We start from the raw sequence: 23,653 nt of genomic DNA on the forward strand, positions 1-23,653 counted from the left end.
CACCAATGGTACATTCCCTGCATCTGATACTCTCAACTGGTCCCTAAAATACTCTGAGCCTTTAATCCAGCTTAACTGATTAATTCTATTCCTCTAGTCTTCCCGTACCTGGAGGCAGAGGTGAGGGGAACAGGACAATCATGTCGACAGTCTCCACAAAATCTCTATTTAAAAAATATTTCAGATCCATGCAGTTTGACGTTCTCATATGTGGCCCTCATGATAATCTGGGCATCCCCCGAGGAGCGTGCCACCTCTTTCTTCATTGTCACTGTCAGTGATATCAAAGCACCACCCTTTCGGGGAAGCTAGGGTAGGTGGAAGCCGGGGAGCCCTGAGAGCCAGGCGGGCTCATTCCGTCACTGTCTCTACCACCTCTAGGCTTGCAGGCCGCTCCCTGGCTGCTCTCATACCCACCTCATGCCTTGCTGGGTCAGGTGTCCTGCTACCTCCTCCTGTACCCCAGAATGCCCACTGTGTTCCCACACACAAGCCAGGAGCCAAAACAAGTGTCTCTATTTTCTTTTTAAACCCAGGTGTTTGGAAGCAATATAAAACCTCTCCCACACACCCAGAACCCCAGAACTGCCCACCCAGGAGAAAAGGAGATTTAGGGTCCTGGCCCCTCATTCTCTGATGCTGTAGAGTAGGTGTGGGGACACAGGGGTGGGGTAGGGGGCTTCTCTTGTCCCTGAGAAGGCAGAGGTACTGGCTAGCCTGCCCTTCCCCAGGCTTGGATACCTCGGGCCCTCCCCTTACTCCTGCACCAGCAGCAAACTGAGTAGAAAGGAAAAAAAAACGTAAAAATAAGAACAGTCCTCCTCTCCCTCTCAGGTGGCCTTCCTGCTCCTACCTAGTTAGGAAGAGGTCTCAAGTATTGCCACCGATGGGAGTTGGGCAAGGACCACAAGAGCTGGCATGGAGGGGCTCTGCCCATTTCTGTCTCCCTACCAGGAGGGGACGGGAGGGATGGATAAGTGAATGGGTAAACAAAATAAATTGATAATAAATAAAAGTAGCAAATGAGTGAATAAATACAATTATTAAATGATTGACTAAATAAGAGTAGATAAATAAGGAAGGGAGCAAGGAAAGAAAAGATTCCATCTAAGGATTCACTTGCCCCCAACCTGGGGGGAATCTAGGCTGGCACACTAAATAAGGGAGTGTCAACAATCCCTTCGCTTCAAGGGGGTCATCACTGGGACAGGGGCATAGGGAGGAGGTGGCTCCCAGTTTACAAAAAGGCAGTTCTACCGCAGAGACAGAGAGTGCAAGGAACTTGTCAGGAGATGTGTGTTCCCACTCAGGGGGTATAGACAGGGAGGGTCCACGCATGGCAGTAAAGCTGGATGCCCACACCAAGGACCCAAGACATTTGTTGACAGCAGTGGGGGGACGGGTAATTGGCAGTGCCCACCTATGCTAGCGGACAGGAAGATAACCATGCCAGGCAGAACCTGCAAGGTCATGGGCAGGAAAACAGAGACATCTAGTTACTTGGCAGTGACGGTGGTGGCAAGTACTTGTGCTTAGTAAGATGGGATCATGGGCCCAGGCCTGCACCTGGCAGGACCATGGCTAGGGGAATACCCTCATCAGAGGGCTTGGAGTCACTTCTACTTGGCAGTGGAGACATACAGCGTCTGGTACAGTGCCTTGAACATGGTAGGCGCTAAGTATCTTTGATGAATGGGTGGATGGATTAGGAGGATGTCAGGTTGCAGGGCGCCTGAGCTGAGAACAGAGACCATCTTCTTGGTACTAAGGGGAGATACTCCCATAGGGCAGTGTTTCAGGTCCCCTTGGTGTCCCCAAGAGGCGTCTGCCCTCTGGCACATGCTACAGCACCCGAGAGCTTACCCAAAGGTTTCACATGTTGGAAGAGAGTTGGGGGCCCCGGGGAGTGGCTGGCTCAGGCACTGATGGCCTGGGGGGCTGGGCTGTCCCTGGCGGCTTAGCCAGTAGCCCTGAGGGGGGCAGGCGTTCACTTCCTGAGCCCTTACGCCCAGGAGAGCCATCACCTGCTGCCCGCTGAGGCAGAGAGGGCTGGGAGGCTGAGAGTGGGCGGCCCCGAGGTCCTAGTCGCCGTCCACCTCCTCCTGGGGGAGGCCCCAGCAGAGACACCTGGGAGCGCCCAGCCCGGGATAGGCTGGCATGGAGGGTTCGGGCAGGTGGGGCCGGCAGGCGGGAGGTGGATGCCCAAGGCCCCCGGGCCAGCAGAGGGCCGGCTCGGACAGGGACAAGTGGGGAGGCTGGGGAGCCTGCTCCTGCTGATCTTCGAGCAGAGCGAGCAAGGAGGGTGACTGGAGAGTCAGGGGAGAGGGGGAGAGGGCCCCGCTGGTGCGTCAGGGCAATGGCCACGTTGGAGGTCACGGCGGCTGCTTGCAGGGGTGCGTGCACTAGTGGCTCCCACAGCACCGGCTTTCCGCTGAGCCGAGCTCCTGTGCCTGGGGCCAGGCCCCGAACACCCCGAGCCATATCCCTGTCATGCTGCACCAAGTGCTGCTCCATGATGCCCCCACTGCTGCCTGGACTTGGCTCAGAGCGCTTCCGCTGCAGTATGGAATTCTTCTTGCCTAGAAATTGTCCCAGGGGAAGGAGTTAAGGATAGGAAAGGAATTCAAGATGAAGGTTGGATATCAAAAGTATGAGGGTAACAAGATGTAGTCAAGGGATGGTGGTGGGGTGAAGGTAGGGGATAGGGGTCAAGAGTTTGGAGATGGAGTTGGGGGATGGAGATTGGGAGATGGGGGTTGGAGGAAGAGGGTCAGGGGATGAGTACGTATCAGAGATGGTGAGGGTCAGGGACTGGTACTCAGGGGAGGAGGATTCAAGGCATGGGAACTTGGGGTGATATCTCCATGGGTAGGAGATGCTGAGTGGTAAGGACAGTGACCCACAATGTTGGTAGCCCTATGGGGGCATTTGCTGGGACTAGGTTGGGCTGGGGTGTGATGCTGAGGCGCTGGAGCCTGGGCCCTGGGACGCTGGGGACTCCTTGCTATGGACAAGGGGTGAGGGCACAGCCTGGACCCAGAGCAGACAGGGTGGACAGGCCTCACCAATGCGGCGCAGCCGATCCATGGCCACCGTCTCGAAGGCCCGGCGCATCATGGGGAACTCCTCGAGCACGGCGTTGAAATGGTCCACGCTGAGCGAGTAGAGGCGGCAGTAGGTGTCAGCACGCACACTGGCTGTGCGTCGGCCCCGAGTCAGCAGACAGATTTCTGGTGAAGTTGGGAGGAGGCCTTCAAAACCACTGTCCACAGAACTCCCTCTCACTGGGCCTGCAGCAGCTGACCCAGATTCCTCAGGCTCCTCCCCAGATGGGAGAAACTAACGATTACCCACCCACCCAGGGTCCCTAAATGCTCCAAGCATGGTCACTCTCCAGACCTGCATAATTACTGTCCTTCTCATTCTGTCCAAATTAAAGCTGATAACCAGGCAGCTCTTGCTGGCCCCCAGACTCCTAGTTATTCCACTCCACTTTAATTCCCAACCCACCTCCACTGCTTTAGCCCAAGGGGTAGGCCTGCGGCAGTGCCCTCTGTGTGCCCTCCCCTCCCACCCCTTTGAAGGAACACCAAGGGCAACCCAGAAGGAGAAAAGCAGTGCCAAAGGGCAAAGGGTAACACAATGGGGAGGTTGGAAGGTGGTGGGTGATTTGGGGACTGAGAGAATACATGAGCCTCACATCACTTTGGGTAGCAGCTGGCAGAACTGCCCCCACTGCCACAGGCTGGGTCCCTGATTCATACTACCATGGCATTCCACAAGGGAGCCACAAAGTCAAGGCCCTGGGACAGCACTGCTTTATTCCTATCTTTCCCTCATGGAAATTTCATGAGATCCTTGGATTTCACTGCTTAAGGGTTCTAAAAGGCTCACTGGTCCAGTAGTTTTCAACCTGGCTATACACTGGAATCTCTTAAGAAGCTTTTAAAAATACGGAACTCCAGACCCCAGACCCAGAGATTCTGATTGAATAGGCCTGGGGAGGAGCTGGAACTCTATGATCCTGCAGCATAGCCAGGTGAAGACCCTGATCCAGGGGAGCAGTTGCCCTCTGCTCCAGACCCCCCGACCCTCCCTGAGGCCTGCTGACCCCCAAAGTATGATCCATCAGTGAGGCGGGTGTCCCGGGCGCCACGTGCCAGCACACTGAGCAGCCCATGCTGGATGAAGTACATCTTCCTGCCCACGGAGCCCTCACGCACCACGAGGTCCCCCGGCTGGAAGACCTCAAAGCGTAGCTTGGTGAGCACGGCCGTGACGAAGCTGGGGTCGGCGTGGGCGAACAGCGGCATGTGGGCCACGAGGCCCCGGCAGGTGAAGTTAATGATCTCCTGGGCAGGGGAGGGGCCTGTCAGGCAGGCTGTGCCCCCTGCCCCGAGGTGCTCCCATCGAGCTCATCTGTCTCCAGAAGCCCCACCCCTGGGGTCATGATCTGCCAAAGGACGGGTATGCTTCAGTGGGCCTGGGACCATCTCTAAGCTCCTGCCTTCAGGGCTCTCCCATGAGCCTTCACAGGACCATCCCCCACAAATAGAGATCCCTGCAGCCAGTATATTTCACCCCTATAAGAGCTTCAAGAAAGACCCTAGCCCCTAAAAGTCCTCCAAAGGCCTGACCTCCCATGGGGCCCTCTGTAGGCCCCACTCCCTGTAGGTGCACCTGCTGACCAATAGCCCCCACCCCAGATGGCATCCCAGAAGCCCAGGTCCTTGAAGAGCCTCCCTCCAGGGCCCCGCCCAGTCCCACCTCCCGAAGCGGTTCGCTCAGCTCTCCTAGGATGCTTTCCTCATCAAACATCTTGCCCTGGTAGCGGTGCTCATAGTACTCATGGATGCGCTGCCGTGTGTCAGCTGGCAGCTTGTGGAAGGACATATACTGCTCCACCTGCTTGTACTGGAGAGCCAGCCGATGGCCAGCAGGCAAGAAAACACAGAGACAGATGTGGAGCCAGAACAGTGTGTGGGGAGCAGTGTGTGAAGGAAGGTCACAGACGTGGGCCAAACCCAGAGGGTTGAAACGTGGAGGCAGAAGGGTATACAGATAATGGTGGATACAGGGAGGACACAGAGCACAGTCACAAGAAAAGCCAGACATGGGCGGGGCAGGGGGGGTGTCCAAGGACAGGTGCATTGGTCCAAACAAGGAAAAGGTACACACATGGCACAAATGGACATGGGGCAAGGCAGGACACAGAGATCCAACAAGGGCATGCGTCAGAATGGGCTCCAAGTTGAGCTACCCAGCCTCCAGCACCCCTCCCCTGCCTTCTCCTGCCCTGCTGACCTTCTCCTGGTACTGACGCCGAGAAGAGTCCAGGGACTGGATGAGGGCGGTGGCGTGGCCGATGAACATGGCGTAGCACGTGGCGCCCACGATCATGCTGAGCATGGTGAGCCAGACGTCGGGCATGCCTACAGGTGCCTGCTGCCCGTATCCAATGCAGAGCATGTGGCTCATGGCCTTGAACAGGGCGTGGGAATACTGGCGGCCCCACGAGTAGTTCTGGGGGGCAGAGTGTATTGCAGAGCTGGGCATAGACCCCTCAGAGCCTCATTCTCTTCCTGCCCCCTCTTCTCTTTCAGTCCTTCTGTCTGCCCCCTTCTACTTCAGACCTGCCTGCCAGGGGAGGAACTTAGGTTTGGTTCTGGGGGGCCTGAGACAGAAGGGGCCTCTTTTACAGCATGGGGGCTGCAGTTTCTGCCTAGGTTTCCTTCCCTGCCTGCTCCCTCCAACACACAAACACTTCTTCTAGGCCTCTTTCCACTCTCCTCTCACCTCCCCACCTCCTCACTCCTGTCTTCTCTGTTGACCATCTCTCCATCATCTCCCACCTCCTGCCCCCTTTGTTCAAGCCTCCTGCTCAGGGAGAAGAGCCCTTGGAAGGCCCAGGAGGGGCTGAGCTGTGGGGAGTTCTCACCACCATATGGTTGATGGAGACCCAGCAGTCGGGAGGGAAGTCCTGCAGCATGGGGACCAGGAACTGCAGACAGCCATCCCAGTGACATAGCAGCAGCATCATTCCGATGAGGTTGAAGATGCGAACCACAGCACTGGCCAGGTCATAGGTCATGTGAAAGATCTGAGGAGTCCGAGGAGGGGCTGCTGTGGACAGGAACCCCTCTCTGCCAGTACTTCTCCATTCCTGGCCTTGCAAATACTCTCTTTGAATTTCTCTCTAGCCCCGGCCCTCATGAATGTTAAAACTCTGGCTACCATTCACTCATATAGAGCTTTACAGCGTATATAGCTAATACAAAGGAGGTTGTATTACTACTCTCATCTTATAAAAAGGAAAATCGATGCAAATCATGTGCCCCAAGTCACACAGCAAGTGTCACAGCAGAGACTCAAAAAGGTCTGCTGCACAAGTTGCCCAAGTGTAGCCTGGGAAAGAGGAGAGAGGGCATTTCACAGTGTAATGTCCCCAGGGCATATATAACGATTAATGCCAGAAGTCCTCTTCCCCTCCAATAATAAAAATAATAATAGGCAATTTACTGAGAACTTACTATGTGCCAGGCACTGTTCTAGGTGCTTTACAGGTATTAACTCCTTTAATCCTTACAACCTTATCATATGTAAGTATATTTAACATTTTCATTTTATAGAAGGGGAAACCAAGTCTCATACAGTAAACAGTAAAACTGGGATCTGACCACAAGCAATGAGATTGCAGAGCCCACACTCTGAACCACTAAACTCTGCTGCTGTCCTGAAGCTGAAACTCAAGCCTCTCCCACACTCTGCAATTCTTAACTCCTCTCCTACACCTTCCTCCCAGAGTCCAACTAACCTTCAAGTGTTTGTCCAGCAGTTGTGCTCCACCCTCCTGCACCACCACCTTCTCACCTTGGGGACCCATCCCCTGAACACTCATTCTGTCCCTGCTTCTCCTCTACCAACTTTGGAGACAGCCCTCCCTTGGAAGCCCCACCCATCTGCCCCACCCCATAAAGTCGCCAGGAGCCCCACCCATATCGCTGTCTGGAGTAGTCTGTGAGCCCCCTGCCCACCTCCCCACCCCACCTCCTCCCACTGGTGTATGTAGCGGATGAGGCGGGAAAGGCGGAGCAGCCGCAGCAGGCTGAGGATCTTGGTGAAACGCACGATGCGCAGGGCCCGAGCTGTTTTGTAGACCTCGGTGTCCAGTCGTGGCTCCAGCTCCACCACCAGGAAAATGTAATCCACAGGAATAGAGGAGATGAGGTCAACCAGGAACCAGGTGCGCAGGTAGCGTGTGCGGATGGCCCGCGGTGCCAGCAGGATCTCAGCACCCTCCTCTACCACGATGCCCGTGCGGAAGTTGAGCACCAGATCCATCAGGAAGAAAGTGTCAGAGAGGACGTTGAAGACGATCCAAGGTGGGGAGTTCTCCTCCTTGAAGAAGGTGATACCCACAGGTAGCACAATGAGGTTCCCCACCATCAGCAGGAGCATGATCAGGTCCCAGTAAAACCTAAGGTAGGAGGGAGACGCAAGAGGGAAGAGATATGGGAACATATGTATATGTATAACTGATTCACTTTGTTGTAAAGGAGAAACTAACACACTATTGTAAAACAGTTATACTCCAATAAAGATGTTAAAAAAAAAAAAAAAACCTAAGGTAGGGATGGGATGGGAAGTAAGACCACAGTGATATTTCACGATGATGGTCAGCCACTAGACTAAGGGTAGATAGTCTCTCAGACAAAAGTGGGCAAGGATACAGAACAACAGAATGACCATTCACAGCTAGTGGGAGTGTAAATTGGGACCACCATTTGGAAAAATAGTTTGGAATTATCTAGTAAAGTTAAACATTTGCATCCCCTGCAACCCAGCAATTCTATTCCTAGGTATACACACATTCAAGGGAAAAACGTGCTCCAGGAGATATATACAGAGATAACAGCATTAAATCTGGAAATAATCCAAATATCCATCAGTAGAAAAATGTAGATAAATAAGATAAACACGATAGATAAATATACTATGATACACTCATACCCTGGAATATTATACAACTGTGAAATCACCCAACTGCAGCTACATTCCGCAGTACGAATGAATCTCACAAATTTAATGTTGAGAAACAAAAGGATACACACTGTATGATTCCAAACATACAAAATTTAAAAATAGGCCAAACTAAACTGCGTCATTTAGGGATTCACAGAAAAGTGGTAAAACTGTAAAGAAAAGTACGAAAATGATTACCAAAAGTTAGAATAGTGGGTTTGGGAAAGGAATGTGAGAGCAGTAGGGAGCCTTCTGGAGTATCAGCAATGTAGTCTCTCTTGACCTAGATAGTTGTTACATGTGAGTTTGCTTTACAATTATTCTTTCATATGTGTGTGTGTGTGTGTGTGTGTGTGTGTGTGTGTATATATATCCTGCTATGTACTATACTATATATATATCTACCTTATATATTCACTATATATATATATCTCTACTATATATATTCCTACTGAATATACCCCTAATGTGCATATATATATTCTTTATATAGTAATATATATGTAATATCCTTACTATATGTATATGATCTATGTCACTATTATTAAATATTCTTATTATTAAATATTTTTAAATTAAAAAAAGATAAATACCCTGTGCTGATCTCACAGAGTTGTTGAAAAAATATGCACTGAGACAACGGATGTGACTGTGCTGTACAAGCACTAGTTGGTATTATGACTCACCCACCCTTTATCCCCAGATTTCTGAAGAGGTTGCTGCTTTTCCCATCTCTAGCTCTCTGTCCATTCCTAGTCTAGGACTTCATGCCTTCCCTAGCCTTCTCCAGCCTTCCCCACCCCATCCCTCCTCCCCAGCACAGTTGGGCTCATAGTTCCTGTTTCTCTGCTGGGATCTGCTCATCTGTGTCCCAGGGTGGGGATGATCTGTCCTGCCTCCCAACTGAACTAGCTTTTCAGGTATGCCCCTCTCTCCTCCACAGCACCTCAGACAGGGCTGCACATACAGAGAAGCTCCATAGCAGATCCTGAGACAGCAAGGCTTGAAGCTCTGCACTCCTTTCCTCCCCTAACCTCCCTGTGCCCAATGGGACTCTGGCTGAGCCCAGGCAAGGGCATGGGCAGGGGAGAGCCATACTGCTGTGGTGGAAGCTGTGAAAAGAAGAGGTCAGGAGGGAGTGAGGTGAAGCCTTCATTCAAAGAAGTTCATTGGACAATCTCAGGGTCCCAAGTAGCTATGGTGGTTTCAATTCCAGGACACACCTAGATGCAATATCAACCCAGGACCCAGTCTCTTCTGACTCTGACTGCAAAAATCAACCCTTTCAGCCCCAGAAAGAAGTTTGGTGGTCCCCAAGTCCAGGCCTCCAGGAAGCCCTTCAGACTGTGTGATTTCAATCAACAACAAATCCTGGATCCCCTCTTCTTCTCTTTCCTGGCCACTGGAGAAATCCTGTACTGTAAGCTGGGAGAGAAGAGGGAAAGAGGGTTTGCCTAGCCATAGAGCATCTTCACAGCCTGACTCACAGGCAGTCACAAGCCTGGCGTGTGATGCAGGAGAGAGGACAGAAAAGAAGCACAATAATAAGGGGAATACATGGCTTCTGGGGATACATCTGAGGGTGAAATGGGGGAGGGGAAGGAGATCCACAGGAGACTAAAAAAGGTGCACTGGTAGGGTGAGAATGAGGCAGTAAAAAGGAGGGGAATGAAAGGAAAAATGAGAGAAAGAGGAACATTTAGGGAGTGTGTATGTGGATTAAGATGATGTCTAGGTCTCCAATTGTGTTTCCAGGCTCCTGATTCACACCTCATCCTTTCTGCTCATTTAGCTCCCCAGGTTAGGTGCTTTGTACACATCCTTGCCACATCCAGAAGCTGTCCTTCATTTCCCCCAAGGACAGGGTTGCTCTCCTCCCCTAGCGACCTTGATGTAGAGGTACAGCCTGATGGGGACTATGGAATGGCCCCACCCCCACTCTTCGTTCCTTCGGTCTGGTAGTCACCTGGGCGGTGGTCATATGGGGGGTGGCCTTGCCCCTGTGTTGCTGTCTCAAATCGCTCTGCGTCCAGGCCCTACCCTGCCGAATGCCGCCTTCAGCACCAGGGACAGCGATCAGAACTACTGTCTGGACGCTCCTTCCTCCCCTTCCGCAGCGTCCCTATTTTTTCTGGTCGCCTGCCCTGCTGAACTAGGCGGGTGCTGGGGGTGGGAATGGGGACAGTGGGAAATAGCGGGGCTTGGTTTCTCCCTCAGGCTGACCCCGAGCCTCGGAACATGACAAAATTCCCCAGATCCCCAGCAAGCAGGACAGGAGGAGAGAGCAGTCCCTAATTCCAGTATTCCCTGTGGTGCAGGTAGGGTACCGGGTTCCTGAAATGGGAAATCCAGGTCTCTGTTGTCTGCTTGTCCCTTCCAGCGCCCCCAGCATGAAAAGTCACCAAGGACCTCCGGCTGGGGATCCTTCACCCAAGAATTCCCGGGCTAGGTTGGGGGAAGTGACTCTGTCGGCCCAACAGGGGACCCCTGGGCCGGAAATGAAGTGTCCGTGGAGGGTGGGGCGGGCCCGGCCCCCCTGTCGCGGCCCGTGAGGGTGGGATCTGTGTCCCCCGCCCTCCCTGCCGGACCCCCAGTACCGGAAGTCGCTGTAGGGGTGGATGATCCAGGCCCCCGCTGACTTGACCCGCTCCTGCTCGATTTCCACTGCTTTGTGGCTGCCGAACACGCGAAGGGAGAACTTGTTGACCGTGGGCTGGAGCAGCGTCCCGAGCTGCCTCCTCTTGGGCTCAGGCCCGGTCCCGGGCCTGGACCCAGGGATCGGATCCGAGGCTGTGGTTGTAGACGCCGGGGCAGCAGGAGGCGCCCTCTCCAGCCCAGGGGTCGCCCCATCGCTGGCCCTAGTCGTCGGCCGCTGCTCCGCCTCCATGACGCCCGTTAGCTTACACGTTTGGCCTCCTAGACCCTGCCGCGGCCATTCGGGACCCCCGACCCCTCCCGGAGTCGGAGCGGGCGCAGCCCGGCTGACTCGGAGCGGAGGCGTAGTCGGCTGGGAACCGCCGGCGCGCGGAGAGGAGGGGGTGTGTGCGACAGACTCTCCCGCGGGCGGCGGGCGGGTTGCGATGCGCCCCCTGGCGAAAGCCGAGCGAAGGCTGGGCAGGGCGGGCGGAGGCGGGGCGGACCGAGAGCCATCCCGGGAGGGGGCGGGACCAATGTAACCTGTAACCCGAGGGACCCCCCCGATGGGCGTGGCTTAGCCAATGGGGGCGGTCCTCCAAGTATAGGAAGAGAAGGAGGGGAAACGCAGCCAGTGCCACGGAGAGGGCATGGTCTAGAGTTGAAGGGCTTTTATCCGCTGAGTGCCAGGGAGGCGGAGCCGCCTGCGAGTGGCGGGTAAACCGGATGCTGGTTGTAGCTCGTGAGGCTCAGGAGGGCGAAGAATTGGGAACCAGTAGAAGAGATGGGGAATAGCTTTTAAGATTCTTCTTACCCACTCTCGCTTTTGGACTTCCTGCGTTTCACTTTTTTCTCTCAGCACTCTCCTAGGCATACTCCTTTATTCTGACCTCCTCCATACTGCTCCCCCTCGTATTTCATTTCCGAACTCATCTGCCAGCCCTCACCAAAAGCAATTCTGCCAGTTACTGAGTGGACGCTGAGGATACAAGGATGAACACAAAGTCCTATCCATAAAGCCAGTGCTCCTCTATGCCCGCAGATGAGACAGGTAAATTACAGTGCTATGTGATGAAAGGGCTATTTTTGGGGGGGGTTTGGCTGTGCTGCGCGGCTTTCGGGATCTTAGGTCCCCGACCAGGGATTGAACCCTGGGCCCTCGGCAGTGAAAGTGTAGAGTCCTAACCACTGGATCACCAGGGAATTCCCTGAAAGTTCTTAAATATCTCAAATTCTTTCCCTCATCTCCACTTCTTATTGTCACTGCCTTATTTCAAGCCCTCAGAATTTTTTCACCTAGATTATTTCAGACGCCTCTAAATGGGTCTCTGAACTCTCTCAGGCCAATTATTTTTCCACAGTCTGCCAGAGTTACTTTCCTAAATCCAAATGTAGCTATATCACTTGCTTAATGTCCTTCAAACTTCCCCATCTTCTATACGATTACAGTTAAATTCCTTAGAATGACATACAAGGCCCTGCAAAATTTGGACCTAGTTTCAACAACCTTTATTGTGATAGTCCCTCTCTTGAAAGCCAGGAGTCCAATTCTGTTTAAATGTTTTGTTCTGCTTTGTCTCCAGACCTTTGCAAATATATTCTCTGCCTGCTATCCTTCTCCACCAATTTACTTTCCAAAAGTTGGTTCAGATGTCATCTCCTCTAGGAAACCTAAATAGAAACACATTTATAACTCTACTTTCCCAAGCTAGGGTCTAGTCTACAGTTTTCTTACAGTGACCAGGGCACTGCTGTTTATAACAGCTCTTGTCACACAGCTGCCAATATTTGTTTACAGGTCTTTCTCTTCCATTAGACCATCGGTCCCCAACCTTTTTGGCACCAGGGACTGGTTTCTTGGAAGACAATTTTTCCACGGATGGGGGGTGGGGTGGGGGATGGTTCAGGTGGTAATGCGAGCGATGGGGGGATGGTTCAGGCAGTAGAGCGATGGGGAGTGGCAGAGTGGCAGATGAAGCTTTGCTTGCTCGCCCGCCTGCCGCTCACCTCCTGCTGTGTGGCCTGGTTTCTAACAGGCCACTGACAGGACAGGTCCATGGCCCCGAGGGTTGGGGACCCCTGCGTTAGACTGTGAAGCTGTGAAGAACAAAAGCCTTACGCCTGCCACATGCTGGACACATAGTGAACACTTAGTAAATGCTTGTTGAATGAATAAGGGAAGTGTTCATGGAAGAGCAGGTGAACTACACTGCCCTCTTCACCCCTTAATTATTCTTCCTCTTCTATTTTAGGAAACTTTTCCTAAACCATTTCTGGCCAACTGATGTAAGCTCCATCTGATTATCCACCATCCTGGCTCCCCTCAGATATTTTACTTGAATATAGTTATCCTCAGGTTATTTTTTTCATTTCCCTTATTATTTCTCAATTCCTTCTATAGCGTCTCTAACTCTGCCCAGTTTGTCTCAAGGTCTCCTTCACCTTCCTCTTTTTTTTAATTCAGTAAATTTACACTTCTCATATATCATGTGTAAGTACGTAACATAAAGTTCTCAAAAAATTTCCCTTTCTTTGGCACCTGATTCTCCACCCCTCCATTTCTCAAACCTTTCCTCCAAGGCCATACCCCGCTCCCCCACCCACCCCGAAACGTGCGTAGCTTTTGCTCAGGAGGAAAGATGGGAGCCCTTCTTTGCTGTCGTTAAGGTTGCCGAACTGTTTTAAGAACTGAACTTTCACAGGCTATGCTTGAGAATCACACCTCACCACCAAGTCTCAAAAGGTTTGCGGAGCAGCGACATTCCGTAAACAACAACCCCTTTTCAACCTCCAAACCTAACAAAACAAGCCACAGCAGTCTCATGAAATAGGTAAAAGATCGATGAAGGATACGGAAGGACACGAGGGCCTGAGCGGGGGGGTGGTGCGAGCCTGCTAATCCCCTACGACTCTCTCCCCACTCCCGTGAACTTCCGCCCTAGCACCTCCTCCGCTCTCACGGGCAGACTGCTGCGAGCTACGCGAGGACGCGCTGGCGTGCGCGGTCCTGGGGGCGGAGCCCAGGGGTAGCTGGGAAGCGACGCAGGACGTGCGTGCGTGCGTACGTGCTCGCTCGCGGTGGCGGCGGCGGATCGGAGAGGCCAGAGCCGGAGACCGAGCTGGGATCGGGCCCCGGGCGGGGGCGGTGCGAGCGGCGCCAAGCGGATCCTGGGGGCGGGGACGGAGCCGGGGCGGGCGGGACTGGAGCGGAGCCCGGGAACTAGGCGGGAGGTCCCAGGGTCTCGGGTTAGGGGGGTGGAGCCGCACTTCGTCGCCGCGGGGGTGCCGGGACTCCGGCCTCAGTGCCGCCGCCATCACGGACTTCCTGTGGGACAAGCGCACGGGCCTCGCCGCCAGAACGGTGAGCGCGCGGGCTGGCGGGCCGCGGGGCCGCGCGGAAAGATGGCGACCGCGGGGCGGGCGGGAAGAAGATTGGATTGGGGGCAAGGGTTCGGGGCGAAATTAGGAGAGGGGGAGGGCTGAGAACTGGGAAGTGGCAGAGGTGAGGAGTAGGAAGATGAGATGGAAGGTCGACCTGCCCTAGATGTATTCTGGAAGACAGGTGGGGAAGTTGGGAGGGATCAAAGTAGGAGAAGGGGTGATGGAGGTGGTTCCAGAGATGAGAAAGAGTAGAATATCAAAGTTGGACCAAAGCCGGAGAGGGGGAAGACACCACGGTGTCACTTGGAAGATATGGTAAGAGTTTTACCCTAGGAGTTATTTCTGGATTTTCTGAGTGAGAAAGAGAAAAAAAAGATGCACAAGTTGAGTAAGGTTGCAGGCTGGAGATCCTTGGGGGAATGTGGAGAAGGACAACCTGTGAGGGACTTTGGTGGCAGTATGTATATGGTGAGATGACATTTGTGTGGCTGTGCTAAGCAAGGTTGGATTACCTGGGAGAATCTTGTGCTTGCATCTTCTTGGTTTCCTACAAGCCCTGTTAGGCCAGGAATGAATCAATTGCCACCCTCCTCAATTTGAGAAGTAGCTCAGAATGGGAGCCAGATGTTGCAGTCATGCCTTTTCCACACCTAATCCTACCCCCGCTAGCAAGACTTCTGTCCCTGGGCCTATTTAATTGCTTTCTGCCCTCCTCTTCTCATCTTCCTGGATTGTGACAGTGATTTCTCTCTGATTCTTTCCTTGAAGGAAAAAAAGGATTTGTGCACCATGCCATTCCAATTCCAATAACCAGAAGGTGGCCAGCTTTTAGCCAACTGGTGCTGATATGAATTAAAAACCAGTTATTCTGTACTTAGTAAGCACAAAAGGGGAGGGGCTGGATGGGAAGCTGACTGCAGCTTGGAGCCACATGTACTTAAAACCACTCAAGGGGGATTTGGCCAGTGATGTGGGAAATGATTAAGATAGTTCAAGGGGCCAGACCCAGATCCCTGGAACTTGCTTATATTTGGTTTATACAACTATATGTAGAAACCTGGGAAACTGGATTCCTGCCCTCAGGACATGGATGGCCTATTTGGGGAGATAAGATACACTTTTAATGATTGTAAAACATTTGTGATAATAGTGTGTAGTAAAGCATTATTTTGTTGAGTTTTGAGGAACTTAGCATGGCACAGATCTATCCTAGATGCCAGCCAATGATGAACTGTTGCAGTCTTCATGAGTTACACAGTCTCAACTGTAATGAGCTGTGGCCCAGACCTGAGTGTCTTCATGAAGGCATATTTGAGGAAAATCAGAATAGAGCAATGAGCTGAGTGGGGGGGAAGATTCCTAAAGTTTTTAGCTAGAGTTAGTAGGTGAATATATATACTCCATTAAGGAGGAATTGTAAGCACAGAGGAAGACTGAGGAAGTTGTGAGTGGTTTAAAAAAAAAGTAGAAATTGAAGAGCAGAAAGCAGCTTAGCATCTCTGGAGCAGCCAGTCCTTGGAGGGGACTTCTGAAAACTCAGAGCTCACCCCAGTATTGCTACTTTTCCTTCCCTTCCAGATGCCTCATCCTCGAAGGTACCACTCTTCAGAGAGAGGCAGCCGGGGGAGTTACCACGAACACTATCGGAGCCGAAAGCATAAGAGACGAAGAAGCCGCTCCTGGTCAAGCAGCAGTGACCGGACACGGCGGCGCCGACGGGAAGACAGCTACCATGTCCGTTCCCGGAGGTGAGGCTTCAGAAAGAGAAACACACTTGGCCCACTCACTTATTCGTTTATTCAACAAAGATTTATTGGTCTCAAGCTAAGTATCTGGTGGAAGGTGATGCTCAAAATGGATAACAAAATAACCCATTTACACTGTGGTGTTAAGAGTCTTATCATAGAGGAAGTATATAGTAAGGAGCTGAGGAAACATCCAACAGGTTTGGTTGGAGTGGGGCAAGATGTGTAGTTCAGGGAAAACGTCCCAGAGAACGTGACATCTAAGCTTGTCTGAAAGATGAGAGAAGTGTCCCAGATAAAGGGAAAGCAAGTGCAAAGGACTAGGGTCTAGAGGTAGCTAATGAGCTAATAGACAAGACAAAGTTAGGTCTCCATGGTTTTAATAACTTAGCAGCATGTTCAGTGGGAGGGATGGGTTAGGGATAGTTTGGAGCAAAGCTGGATATCAATCAGGAATAGCTCAAAAAAGAAATGGCTCTTTATTCCATTGCATCACTGGAGGGGAGGAGGAGGCCCTCAGAGGGGGTTGTTCTGCCGGTGTTTTCAGAGGTTTTGGTGATGTGCAGGTGTGGGCATCCTCCTCTGTACTTCACTGCCCTGGGCCTTGGTCCTCACGGAGAGACTTGAGTGTGTGAGAGCAACTTTTCTAACAATACTCCTTGTCCTCGGTGAGGGAGGACCTTGTTGCATGGTATGACAAGGAATGTGGCCTGAACAGATGCATTTAATGGGTGTTTGTTGTCCAACAGCAGCTATGACGATCGTTCATCCGACCGGAGGGCGTATGACCGGCGATACTGTGGCAGCTACAGGCGCAATGACTACAGCCGGGATCGGGGAGAAGCCTACTATGACACAGACTACCGGCATTCCTACGAATATCATCGGGAGAACAGCAGTTACCGCAGCCAGCGCAGCAGCCGTAGGAAGCACAGACGGCGGAGGCGGCGCAGCCGGACATTCAGCCGCTCATCTTCGGTGAGTGTCAGCCCAGGCCCTTCCTCTCCCCACTCTTCTTCAGCCCTCTGGGACCCTGGTAAGTGAGAAGTATCCTTGTTCTCATCTGAGCATTTGGGGCATCAACACTGAGGTGGGCACTGAGCCTGTCTACTCTCTTGGAAGCTCTCCGACTCTTGGAGGGCCCTGGAATCTGCTTTGGAGATTGATGGGCACAGAGCATTTGTGAACCCCAGTGCCCTCCCTGGCATGCTGGGCTTATTGTGTTGGGAGCAGCTCCTCCACCCCCCAAGGCCTCCACTTTCTAATGGGGACCTTGCTTATGAACTGCCTTTCTCCCGCAAGCCCTGGACTCCATGGCCCCGTCAGCAGGTGGGCTTGGGTGGGGGCAAGGGGAGACCTGTGCCTGCCTGGAAGGGCATCATGTAGAGCATGGGGTTGTGGGTGACATTGGCAACGACACCACTTCTCTGCTCTGCCCGTACCTCTCCCCGTTCCCATTTTGGGTTTGGGGACTTGGGATTATGCGCCGCTCTCTCTTCTCACCCCGATCCGCCTTACTGCATCTGACGTGTTCCCTTCCACTGTCCCCCATCATCGTCTGTCCCCCCTGGCTGGGCGCCTGTGACCGGTGACCCCTCCACCACCCACCCCGCCTCCCTCCGGCCCCCGCTCCGACACCTGGCTTGCTCCGACCCCCCCCGCCCCCCGACAGCAGCACAGCAGCCGGAGAGCCAAGAGTGTAGAGGACGACGCTGAGGGCCACCTCATCTACCACGTCGGGGACTGGCTACAAGAGCGATGTACAAGCCAAATCGTAACAATCCTATAGCCTGTAATGGTCCCATAGCCATCCTAACGTCCCGAGCCAACCCAAGTCACAGCCTCTTTTGCCTTTTCTCAGTGGTGTTGTTTATCTGGGTGGTTTGAGTTGCTGTTGAGAATTGACCTCTGCTGTCCACTCCCAGCTCTCATGGCCCCTGGGTTAAAGGTGGTGGGAATCATGCAGGGGTTTTCTTCCCCTGTGACCATCTGTATCTGTTCCCCCTTCCTTCATCTCCTCACCCCAGGTTGCTGTACCCTTTTTTCTTCGAACTCAGCTCATTCCCCACCTTCTCTCCCTCCCTCTCCCCGACCCTGCTCTTTTTCATTTCAGATGAAATTGTAAGCACCTTGGGAGAGGGGACCTTCGGCCGAGTTGTACAATGTGTTGACCATCGCAGGTAACTGTCAGCTCCACTCTGTACTCCACACCTGGTAGCCATAAAGAGGTAGTGAGGGTTATCTGGGGCTTTTTTGCTAATGAGCCATAGGGAGGATATCTTAATCCCCAGGCAGCCCTGTTCAGTCTGAGATGTTCTTGAGATTCCAGCAAAAGCCTCTCCTGCCATCCTATAGGGGCGGAGCTCGAGTTGCCCTGAAGATCATTAAAAATGTGGAAAAGTACAAGGAAGCAGCTCGACTTGAAATCAATGTGCTGGAGAAAATCAATGAGAAGGACCCTGACAACAAGAAGTAAGTGAGTGAAGGAGTATGTGGGGATTTTGAGAGGCTCCATCTCTACACAGGAAAACCCTCCCGACCTGGACTAGACAGGCAGGGGAGTTGCAGACCTTCTCATCCATCCATCTCTTGTTCATCATCTTAGAGTAGTAGAACATTAGGGCAGGAAGAGAGGGTCTGTGACATTTTCTAATCCTTTCCCCTTGTTTTCAGGGCAGTTAGATTGTTCTGCAGTTTGGCTCCGACCCAAGATGGCCTCAGTAGGGATATGCCCTGGAAATGGCCCTGAGACTGAGAATCAACATTTTTTTCAAAAAATTAGTTGTGCTTTTACTACCTAGAACTATGCTAATGAAGCCACAGACATTTATGTGTAATTTTTCTGTTCACACATATTCCATAATCCAAACGTAGAATAAGAATATTAAGCAAAGACATAAGTAGGTATAAACATGGGCCCAATGATGGCTGATGGTGAGTGAATTTCAGGAGCGGGAGTTGGGGTCAGAATGCAGAAGTGGCAGTTTGACAATTTACGGTCCACACTGAAGGCTGGCGCTTGGCAGCTCCTCAGCAAAAGAATTTTTTTTTTTAACTGTTTAAAATGTTGCAGGAAAATGGTTTGAAATTTCGCAGGTAGTACTTCTCTCCTTGGGTCTGCCAGAAAGGCCACTGCTTAGCTGAACTGAATTTTCCTGGTGATAATAGCTGGCATGTTTTTATACAAGTATGTGGAATAAACAGCTATGTAGTCCCTCTTTGTTGGAGGGGTGGTGGGCAAATCGGAGCTCATCAGACATCCCCCTTCCCCCATCTCTCTTCCCAGCCTCTGTGTCCAGATGTTTGACTGGTTTGACTACCATGGCCACATGTGTATCTCCTTTGAGCTTCTGGGCCTTAGCACCTTCGATTTCCTCAAAGACAACAACTACCTGCCCTACCCCATCCACCAAGTGCGCCACATGGCCTTCCAGCTGTGCCAGGCCGTCAAGTGTGAGTGGGGCGGGCCGAGGCGGACTCTGGGGCAGCCCCTCCCTCCATTGGACCTCTTCTGTCTCAGTTGTACACTGCTGAAGCCCCTAAACAGTCAACTCAATTATCTGCAGTTCATTTATTCACTATCATGTTGACATCTCTTTCTCTTCTGACTTAACTCCTTTACTGATGTCCTTACCATCACTGATTGCTCTTACTCCACATTCAACCTAGCAGGAGCTGGAAGAGAAAGTGTTTGAAGTCAAAGCACCTAATTACCTCTTTTTTCCTTTATTCCCCTTCCTTGGGAAAGTGTAAGTCAGGCAGCAGGCACAAAGAGACAAAAAGATTCCTCAAGCTAGAGGTTTACATTTGTCTGAGCTGAGAATGCTCTCTGTTCCCAGCAAACCAGGCAGGAGCAGGGAGTAGTACAGCCAAGGGGCCAGGTAGGGATTAGTACATACTTCCTCCTTGAGTCTTCATAACAGTACAGTTTCACAGAGTTGAATTCACAGGAGTCAGATACACACATATCAAAGTCAGTGCAAAAATGCACCCCATAGGGACTTCCGTAGCAGTCCAGTGGTTTAAGACTCCATTCTTCCACTGCAGGGGGTGCGGGTTCAAGCCCTGGTTGGGGAACTAAGATCCCGCGTGTCACGTGGTGTGGCAAAAAAAAAAAACGTAGCAAGCCATCTTTATACATTGGTTGAGAAGTACATGTATATCTGATGTTAATAAGTATAGGGCTTTTGACATGGATGGACCTAGAGACTGTAATACAGAGTGAAGTAAGTCAGAAGGAGAAAAACAAATATCGTATATTAATGCATATATGTGGAACCTAGAAAAACAGTACAGCTGAACCGGTTTGCAGGGCAGAAATGGAGACACAGATGTAGACAACAAACGTATGGACACCAAGGGGGGGAAGTGGCAGGGGTGGTGGTGGTGGGATGAATTGGGAGATTGGGATTGACCTATATACACTAATATGTATAAAACATAACTAATAAGAACCTGCTGTATAAAAAATAAAATAAAATTCAAAAATTAAATAAGTACAGGGCTTCTTAGACTAGGCATTTCATTTGGATGTAGAGCAGAAAGCAGCCTAGTGCTTCTGGACCTGCCTTCTCACCAGCTTTGAGCTAGGTGACCAAGCCTGGGGTCAGCTGGTACCAGTTAGCTCTGGCCGCCTGGACCAACCCTGACCTGGCCTTCTCCTCTGCAGTCCTCCATGATAACAAGCTGACACATACGGACCTCAAGCCTGAAAATATTCTGTTTGTGAATTCGGACTACGAACTCACCTACAACCTAGAGAAGGTAAGATGGACAGGGTCCACCCCTTGGCCAGTGGGCACAGGTGGCCATGCCACTTTGCCTTTCTCTTAGCCCTTTCTGTCCTCCCTTTTACTTCTTTCTCCCACATTTTCTGGTCTGGCTCTGACTGAGTAAAACTGCAGTACCAGAATAGATGGAAGGGGAGATGTATAAAACATAACTAATAAGAACCTGCTGTATAAAAAATAAAATTCAAAAATTAAATAAGTACAGGGCTTCTTAGACTAGGCATTTCATTTGGATGTAGAGCAGAAAGCAGCCTAGTGCTTCTGGACCTGCCTTCTCACCAGCTTTGAGCTAGGTGACCAAGCCTGGGGTCAGCTGGTACCAGTTAGCTCTGGCCGCCTGGACCAACCCTGACCTGGCCTTCTCCTCTGCAGTCCTCCATGATAACAAGCTGACACATACGGACCTCAAGCCTGAAAATATTCTGTTTGTGAATTCGGACTACGAACTCACCTACAACCTAGAGAAGGTAAGATGGACAGGGTCCACCCCTTGGCCAGTGGGCACAGGTGGCCATGCCACTTTGCCTTTCTCTTAGCCCTTTCTGTCCTCCCTTTTACTTCTTTCTCCCACATTTTCTGGTCTGGCTCTGACTGAGTAAAACTGCAGTACCAGAATAGATGGAAGGGGAGAGATGCAAGACTTAAATTGGAAGAGAATTTGGAAAAAGAACCTCAGTTAACTTTCCAGTAGAGTGAAAACGCTTTCAAGTTTCTTGGTTTGGGCTTCCTTTTCTTTCTGTAAGGAAAGCTCAGCTCCACTGACTAACTGGAGATCATGGAGATCTCAGCTAAGGAAGCTATTGCTCACTTTGCTACCTGCTATATATTTTCAGAAATACTGTACACTGGTCACTTGGGTATACTCTTCAGATGCATAGAGACTTGCATGCTATTCCACAGTTACTCCTAAATCTTCTTCCTCCCCCACTCCTAAAGTAGTCTGCTGGCTATGGGGGCAGCTGTAAAGCAGAAGGCATGTGTGGGAGCAGGCTGGAGGTCAAAGTTGTTTTTTTAAGGCTCAGAAGCACTTTAGAGAATAGTGGTAGAAGCTTGGTCTGTTCATTCTCTCAGTCTCGGTGCAGAGGTTCATGTTCTTCCTGCTTTGCCCCTAGAAGCGAGATGAGCGCAGTGTGAAGAGCACAGCTGTGCGGGTGGTAGACTTTGGCAGTGCCACCTTTGACCATGAACACCATAGTACTATTGTCTCCACACGCCATTACCGAGCACCAGAGGTCATCCTCGGTAAGGGGGGAAGGACAAGGTTGTCCAAGTATGTGAGGGGGTGTGGTGGTGAGGATAGGGCCCCCTGAGCCTCATAGTACCTTTTCCTTCCCATTCCTACCCAGAGTTGGGCTGGTCTCAGCCTTGTGATGTGTGGAGTATAGGCTGCATCATCTTCGAATACTATGTTGGCTTCACCCTCTTCCAAGTAAGTGGTGGGGTGTTTTACATGACCACTAGGTATTCTCTTACCTGATTTCCTCGTCTGCTGAGGAGCTGCCTGCTCACTCCACATTGCCTATCTTCTTGGCGGCTAGACCTCAGCATCCCCTCTCGGTCCCATGCTCAGTTCTGTCTTTGTTTCCCAGACCCATGACAACAGAGAACATCTAGCCATGATGGAAAGGATCTTGGGTCCTATCCCTTCCCGGATGATCCGAAAGACAAGGTGAACCTCGAGTGGGAGGGACTTAACCCTTTTCCTTTTCTCTCCACAAAATTGGTCTCTATTACATCATTTTCTTTTTTCTTTGACACCTGGCCCTCCCCTCAGCTACTCTTGAGATGAGGGAATAAGGGAATCATCCCACAACAAGAGGAACCTCCTGATTCCTCAACTTCCCCCTTCCCCTCTAGGAAGCAGAAATATTTTTATCGGGGTCGCCTGGATTGGGATGAGAACACATCAGCTGGGCGCTACGTTCGAGAAAACTGCAAACCACTTCGGGTGAGCCGGGCTGGGAATAAATTGTGCCCACCACCCAGAGGTCACTTCCGTCTTAAGGTGTTTTGCCCCTGGAATGCATTTCAGAAGCAGAGGGTTAGGAAAGAAGGGGAGGAAAACTGAAAGAAGACATCTTTTGTTGATAGAAGAGAGATAAGAGGGAGTGGTTTTATGGAGGGAATGAGGTTAGACAGCCATGTTTTTCTTGAGCCAACCAGAGATGAAAGCAATGTTCTGGATTCTTTAGGTCAGGCAAAAAAGAATAAACTACCTTTGAAGAGGTTACATTTTATTGAGGAGCTAAAGAAGATTCATGAAGTTGACAAGGATATACAAGTAGAACTTTCAAAGAGTATGAAGGAATAATTGTGCTAGTGGGAAGGTAGGGTGAGCTGTGACATCAGAAATGGTCACGGTGTGGTCATTCATAATGGTAGCAAGCAGAGCCGTGGTCCTTCAGGATTGAAATCTAGGGCCTTGAAGAACGCAGGGTTTGTAAGGCATCGTGCCTCACCTTTTTCCTGCCCTCCACCACCAGCGGTATCTGACCTCAGAGGCAGAGGAACACCACCAGCTCTTCGATCTGATTGAAAGCATGCTAGAGTATGAACCTGCCAAGCGGCTGACCTTGGGCGAAGCCCTTCAACACCCTTTCTTCGCCCGCCTTCGGGCTGAGCCACCTAACGCCAAGTTGTGGGACTCCAGTCGGGATATCAGTCGGTGACGATCAGGCCCTGGGCCCCTCTGCCACTCTAACAGCAGTGGGTGTCCAGTCCAGGACACTGGTGCTTTTTTATACAAGAGAACAGAGCCGGAGCCCACTCCTTCCTACTGGCTCCCTATGTACCTGTGAATATGTGAAATAGTGTAAATATGAAAGAACTTGGACCTATCGCTTCAACCCCTGCCTTGTACATAATGCTATTCCATCTCACACTCTTCCCACCCTCACTTGCCCCTTCACAATTGAGTTGGATGTGGGCAGAATGAGGTAACCAGATGGCATCTATCCCATGTTTTATAAGGAATTTTGTACAGTCTTTGTGAAATAAAATGACATGCTTCATCTGACCCCCATCCCTGGAGTTTGAGGTTTGGGGGTGCTGGGGTGGAGGGATGAGAAGATTGGCAACGAA

At 51.4% G+C, this 23,653-nt stretch overlaps 2 protein-coding genes across 2 annotated transcripts; one reads left to right on the plus strand and one right to left on the minus strand.

The window, feature by feature from the left end:
• Positions 1-603: 603 nt before the first annotated feature.
• HCN3 (hyperpolarization activated cyclic nucleotide gated potassium channel 3) lies at positions 604-11,045 on the minus strand. The gene is made up of 8 exons (XM_007108864.3): positions 10,620-11,045; positions 7,048-7,477; positions 5,939-6,100; positions 5,305-5,523; positions 4,768-4,914; positions 4,112-4,352; positions 3,066-3,230; positions 604-2,579 (listed from the first exon to the last, which is right to left on the minus strand). The coding sequence occupies exons 1-8, from the start codon at positions 10,907-10,909 to the stop codon at positions 1,873-1,875; spliced, it is 2,361 nt and encodes a 786-aa protein (XP_007108926.1). The 5' UTR covers positions 10,910-11,045; the 3' UTR covers positions 604-1,872.
• Positions 11,046-14,286: 3,241 nt separating this feature from the next.
• On the plus strand, positions 14,287-23,610 carry CLK2 (CDC like kinase 2). The gene is made up of 13 exons (XM_028483521.2): positions 14,287-14,352; positions 15,616-15,785; positions 16,532-16,760; positions 17,458-17,542; positions 17,896-17,962; positions 18,138-18,254; positions 19,069-19,235; positions 20,452-20,546; positions 21,685-21,814; positions 21,919-22,001; positions 22,162-22,241; positions 22,430-22,520; positions 23,056-23,610. Exons 1-13 carry the CDS (start codon positions 14,350-14,352, stop codon positions 23,239-23,241), a joined length of 1,503 nt encoding a protein of 500 aa, XP_028339322.1. The 5' UTR covers positions 14,287-14,349; the 3' UTR covers positions 23,242-23,610.
• Positions 23,611-23,653: the final 43 nt, after the last annotated feature.

This window comes from Physeter macrocephalus, unplaced genomic scaffold (genome assembly GCF_002837175.3).
Source record: "Physeter macrocephalus isolate SW-GA unplaced genomic scaffold, ASM283717v5 random_40, whole genome shotgun sequence".
Taxonomy (NCBI): Eukaryota; Metazoa; Chordata; class Mammalia; order Artiodactyla; family Physeteridae; genus Physeter; species Physeter macrocephalus.